The 6,094-nt window shown below is 51.4% G+C and overlaps 1 protein-coding gene across 1 annotated transcript in view; it reads left to right on the top strand.

Annotated features, from left to right (window-relative positions):
* CHMP3 (charged multivesicular body protein 3) overlaps nt 1-6,094 on the top strand; it is a gene marked incomplete at its 5' end in the record, with an annotated part of 8,633 nt that extends 2,539 nt beyond the window's left edge. The window contains 4 exons of the mRNA XM_008935211.1: nt 1,022-1,201; nt 3,722-3,843; nt 4,578-4,692; nt 5,964-6,094. Coding sequence (XP_008933459.1) covers nt 1,022-1,201; nt 3,722-3,843; nt 4,578-4,692; nt 5,964-6,094 — 548 coding nt within the window. The remainder of the gene's footprint in view (nt 1-1,021; nt 1,202-3,721; nt 3,844-4,577; nt 4,693-5,963) is intronic.

A 6,094-nucleotide genomic window follows, 5' to 3' on the forward strand; every position in this document is an offset into this window, starting at 1 on the left:
CTGGCAAGGCAGATGTCTGAACAGTCAGATCAGATTTGCTAGAGAAACCTGCGTTATTCAAGGAAGCCTATTTAGTGTTTAATATTTCAAATCCAACTATCTGGTTCTCAGTTAGTACAGGCTCAGTTCAGTGTCCCTGCTCCAGCATGCTCTTATAAAGAGCAGCTGAGTGAAGCTGGATACCAGGAGGGTTTGAGCAGGCTGGTTTGTGTAATGATTCACCAGCATACTATTTTTTGCTGATAAATTACCCATAGCTTTGGCACCAGCCAGCCAGCTTCTGGTTTGAGGGTGCTGGTTTATAAAAACACCTAATGTACATGTGCTCAAAGTATGAGCAGTAGAAACTAAAGACTTTTAAGTCCTTAAGTACAAACATAGACATAGTTGGGTATCCAGTTGTGGCTCAATGAGTTGTGCCTGAAAAGGGAGAATAATTTTGTCTAGCTGCAAGCATGAAGGCTTTTTTTTTTATGGCAGTAATTGACAAATCTGTGGGTTTAAGTAACTCTTATATAAATATGAGTTTTAATTCACTCATCTTCTAGATCAGCACTTTAGTACAGTAGCCTTGAACTGTATGTTTGTGTGTATGTACACACACATGTATATTTTTATCATGCCAGTTTAATTGTCAGGAAGTGATTCTGAAGTTGTAAATCAAGTAGCCCCCTCAGAGTGCTTTGTTCTTACTGGACTTTTTTTTGCTCCTTAAGACTTCACCTTAGCCAGCTCAGTTTCACACAGTATTATTCCTGGACAGTCCTTTACAACTCTGGACTGCAAAGGAGGTTACAGAGCTGGACGATTAGTAACGAGAATTTTCCTGTTAATATTTAGTTGGCTTAATCAGCTAACATCAAGTCAGCCTGGAAGGAGGTCTTTGAGTGACAGAGGGAATCCAAAATCAGGCAGAAGCAATTCCTATTCTTTACATTGAAAATACACCCTGACAAATGGCTGGTTTCTCTTCCCAATCCTTAGCAGCTTGTGACTGTGCTGTGTTTTTCCTGCACTCCAGATATCCAGAGAGAGGAGGAGAAGGTGAAGCGGTCCATCAAGGATGCTGCCAAGAAGGGTCAGAAGGACGTGTGTGTGATCTTGGCGAAGGAACTGATCCGCTCTCGGAGGGCCGTGAGCAAGCTCTATGCATCCAAAGCTCACATGAACTCTGTCCTCATGGGGATGAAGAACCAGCTTGGTAAGAACAACTTCTGAGTGCTTCTAGCTCTAGAGGTGAGGGCTGGGTTTCTGCTTTCAGAAGCGAGGTCAAATGCAGGCAGAGCTTGACTGTGGCAGCAGTCCTAGTCCTCTGGGAGGCAGCCAGTTCCAGTGGGCTCCAGGACCCGGGGGATTCCTCCCGTGGCAGGCCCAGAGGTGCAGTTTCACAGCCCCACGTCCAGCCCAGCTGAGCAGCTGTCCCCAGGAGACACCCGTCCCCGCTCGCAGCCCCGCCGTGACCAGCCACGTTCTCACAGCCTGAGCAGAGCTGGCAGCTCCGTCCTCGTCCTCCTCTTCAGCTGGTCAGGACTGAGGCCCACCCCCAGAACACCAGCATGCACAGGCACAATAAGTGGGTTGTTCCAGCAGCTGTCCAGAGATGCTCAGTCTGAGCTGACCAGCTACCTGGTAACTGGCCCCAGGTCTCCTCCTCAGCCAGAGCTGCTGGTAGTGGTCCTGTAAGCCTGTGAGTTTTGTGTGTTCCCTGGTCAACCTTGATTCCTCCTGTCTCTACCTTTGGTCATTCCCCCTAAAGATCCCATAATGTTCCTCATGTTTAGTCACATTCCTGCAATCCTCTTAAAAGATCCATAATCAGTTTTTCCCGAGTCCAAACATGCTCTTTTCCCTCCTGCATCCCTGCAGGCAGTAACCCCCATCAGTCTGCCAGATGTTCTGGAGACCATTTCCCCACTGCCCTGGCTGGCTGGGTTCCCACCCTGGGCTCTGGAGTGGTCTGGGTGCTCCCAGTTAGCTCCCTGGGCTTCCTACCCCTCATTGTTCCCAAAATCCTTGCTGGCTCTCTGTTTCCTCTGATGAGCTGCTCAGCAGATGGTGGAACCCCTCTGCTCAGAGCCTGAGGGTTGCAGTGACATGAGAATCACGTGCTCTGAAGACAGAACTTGCTCGTCCAGCAATCCGGGCCGTGTTTGTAGCATGTATTCCTGAACAGCTTGAACGTGTGCCTGGTGTCCCTGTGTCCCTGTTACCCATTCTGACAGGGCCTCTAGCAGGAGGTTTACTCCTGTCAGTAGGATTCCCCTCACGTTGTAAGTGACTGTTTCTCCAGCGAGTGTTCAGGACACTCGCCCGGCCCTGCGTGGGGATGGGAGGCAGGGGCTGGTTTCCCTGGTGTGGTTGCCCCGTGGTGTAACACACAGCTCTCCATAAACCCTCCTTGGGCTCCCCCAGCACCGGCCTCGTCCCCCCGTTGTTCCCAGCCTCAGGAATCTCTTGTCACAGACTTCTCTGGTATTTTCTGTACCTTGGAGTGTCTCAGCCTGTACCAAGAGCAGAGCAGAAAGCAGTAAGGACAGGGAAGCAGTTGGTGGGGGTTACCATGCTGCTGAGATGTCAGTGTCCCCCACCCCAGCAGGACCCAAGCCCAGCACTGGTAGAGTCTAAGACGAGTGATAAATCAGGAGTCACAGTGTGAACCTGAAGCGTGATCTTCCAGTAGATGAAATGTGGCTTCCCACATACCTCATTCAGGAAGGGGAAGCAGGGGCCATCCGTGCAGCCTGAGGTGTCCTTGAGAAGGGAAAACTCCAGGCAGCCTCCTCCTCACCACTGCCAGCATCTCCATTTTACTGGGAATGCTCTGATATGCTTACCTGAGCAGTAGGAAGGAATCTAGAATTCAGCTTGGGGCTTCTATTAACCTGCTTCATCTGAGAGATTGCTGCAGGTGAGGCTTCTGTTAGCTTGTTAACATTACGCTTGTAATGTTCTTAAAGAAATGAAGTATTGGAATGAAAAATAATGTCTGCTGTACCTTCATTTTGCTTCATTAAGGAGTGACCATTTTATATACAAACAGGTAAATTCTCCATCACTAGGAAACTGGGAGGTGGATGGCACAATACAAGACCTTCAAAGTACCCTTAATTATTACAATTTGATCTTGGCACGTCCACATACCTGACAGAGCTTACAAGCCATATTACAAGAACAGCCTCTGGAAATAATACTGTTAAATTCAGTTTAAACCACACTTATTTCAGCTTATCTGCCTCAGCGTTGATGTTCTAGCTTGGTGTGAAACTATTGCACTAGAATTTATGTTGGCAGCAGTTCCCACTACCCGGTGTTGGGCAGAAGGTCACTGGTTTGGTCATCAGTCAGATGTGGAGCTGGACTGTAGTTCTGCTGGTGGAACCCTCAGCAGGACCTCTGGCTGCTGAGGAGCACAGCTCCTCAGGGGTAGCTTTTTATGAACGGGGGTGCAGGTGGCTTGAAATCTCTCTGCAGGCAACCTGGGTTGCTCCAGGTAACCATACAGGGCCAGTGTCTTTGCCTAGAAACTCATGTTTTTCCAATATGGGTAGGAGTTGAGCTTGTCCAAGAAAGTAGATGAGAATGAAGAAGTGGGATGTCCATTTCTTTTTTTAATTAAATTGCCTTGATGCAAACAAATTTCTGTCCATGTAGGGAGTGTATAATTCCTCTGCTTTCGGTGATGGAGGAATCATTCAAGCTTTTCTATGCCTCTCCTTCACAGCTGTCCTCAGAGTAGCGGGCTCACTGCAGAAGAGCACAGAAGTCATGAAAGCTATGCAAAATCTAGTAAAAGTCCCTGAAATCCAAGCGACAATGAGGGAGTTGTCCAAAGAGATGATGAAGGTAAGGTCTGTAATGTAAGGAAGACTTGGGTGACCCACCACGGCCTGTTCTGTAGTGGGAGGCTGAAAGCCCCATCTTGGGCAAGGTGGCTTGGTCTCATCCTGGGTTTAAAACCTCTCACTTCGTGTCTCTGTGGGACAGAAGCGTGCTCATGCTGAGGGACACCCCTTCCCTGGGGTGGCTAGTGTCTTTTCAGCTACCCAGCTGTTCTGCTTTTTCCCCTCTTGCCACTCTAGATTTAGTTCAAATCATTCCTTGGTAATTTCACCATTGTGCAGCAGCACAATGCGGCTGCATCTAGACTGCAGGCCCTGCAGAGGAAGGTTTTCAAACGCAGACAGAAAAAAGGGAACCTGTGTCAAACACTAATTTTACAGCATGTTACACAACTTACACTTCACAGCATAAGCTTGTGGTAGGAGCAAGCTGGGTTGGTGGTGTTCAGACTTGTAACAATGAGGAGTAGCAGCCTGAGGGTTTCAGATGGAGGACGCGTGTATTTAATTCTGTTTTCATATTGCTTTTTCTGTGAACCAGTTGTACAGATGCGTGTTTGAGCCATAGGCAGGTGTGTTGGCCAACCCTCATGCAAGAGGAGAGCCTCAATCTGCCCGGAAAGCTGGAGCAGTTGTTAAATGCCTGGATGGGCGTATCCTGATCTCCAGAGTAGGAATTGTTCCCTCTTAGCTGCTGTTCCCAAGGGCATCACGTGCTGCCATTGTGTTTTCTGCTAGGCTGGTATTATAGAGGAAATGCTGGAGGACACCTTTGAAAGCCTGGAGGATCAGGAAGAGATGGAGGAGGAAGCCGAGATGGAGATCGACAAAATCCTGTTTGAAATTACAGCCGGTGAGTTGGTGTTTGCTCAGGGGGATGCAGCATCTCACAGCCCCCTCTGGTGAGCTGGTGTTTGCTCAGGGGGATGCAGCAGCTCAAAGCCCCCTCTGGTGAGCTGGTGTTTGCTCAGGGGGACGCAGCAGCACACAGCCCCCTCTGGTGAGTTGGTGTTTGCTCAGGGGGACGCAGCAGCTCACAGCCCCCTCTGGTGAGCTGGTGTTTGCTCAGGGGGGTGCAGCAGCTCACAGCCCCCTCTGGTGAGCTGGTGTTTGCTCAGGGGGATGCAGCAGCTCACAGCCCCCTCTGGTGAGCTGGTGTTTGCTCAGGGGGATGCAGCAGCTCACAGCCCCCTCTGGTGAGTTGGTGTTTGCTCAGGGGGATGCAGCAGCTCACAGCCCCCTCTGGTGAGCTGGTGTTTGCTCAGGGGGATGCTGGTGTTTGCTCAGGGGGATGCAGCAGCTCACACCCCCTCTGCTCCCACCTGGCTGCGCTCTGCCCGAGGGCTCTTCCCCGCTGCTAATGGGCAGGGAGAGCTCTGACAAACTGGTTTCTGGGGGTATACTGGTGGAGAGGGCCGGTGGGGTTCAGTCAAGGGCGATTCATACACGTCAGGCGGTGGCTGCGCAGCTCTAGTGGAGGCTTGGGCACAGCAGAGTTGGGCTGTACCCCGCGGCCTCTTGCCCAGGTGGAATCTGTGGGGTTGCCTATGGACACTGCCGTTAGTGGAGCCCAGAAACAAACTCAGCTGCAGTCCCATGGGTCTTGGGCTGTGTAGTCCTTCCTGAATGTGAAATGCTCCTGCTGTCTCCAGTTGTTGGGGGTTAAAAACCCCCACAAAACACCCAAACCCCAGCTTCTGCCTCATCACTCATGAAGTAATAAGCAACTGTTTCAGCTATTTGACTTGGATAATGCTTTGGAGTGCTCCTAACCTGGCTTTCCTGTGACGTGTGTGACAGATGTGGGTACAGCTGTAGCACACCAACTGCCTGCTCCCCAGCCCCTGCTCTGACTTGACCCTGGGCCCAGCCGCTCACCCTATGTGGTTTTTTCCCTTTTTTTTTTTGCATCTCGAAGCCGGCTTTCTTTTTTCCATCCCGGTTCCCAGCTGGGAGCAGCTCCCCTCCTGCTGGGCTGCAGGGAGAGCAGCAGCCTCCTCCCTGGCTCCCATCAGAGCCAGCGGCCAGAAAGGGTGGGTCGAATTTCAGAGGAGCCCTGAAGCGAAGCCCCGAGGCAGGCGGATGAGCCGTTGGTGTTCGCTGACGGGCCGTTTGTGTTCGCAGGGGCCTTGGGCAAAGCTCCCAGCAAAGTGACGGACGCGCTGCCGGAGCCGGAGCCCGAGGGGGCGGCGGCGGCGGCGGAGGAGGACGACCTGGAGGCCATGCAGTCGCGCCTGGCCACGCTCCGCAGCTGA

Source organism: Merops nubicus, unplaced genomic scaffold (assembly GCF_000691845.1).
Source record: "Merops nubicus isolate BGI_N331 unplaced genomic scaffold, ASM69184v1 scaffold3352, whole genome shotgun sequence".
Taxonomy (NCBI): Eukaryota; Metazoa; Chordata; class Aves; order Coraciiformes; family Meropidae; genus Merops; species Merops nubicus.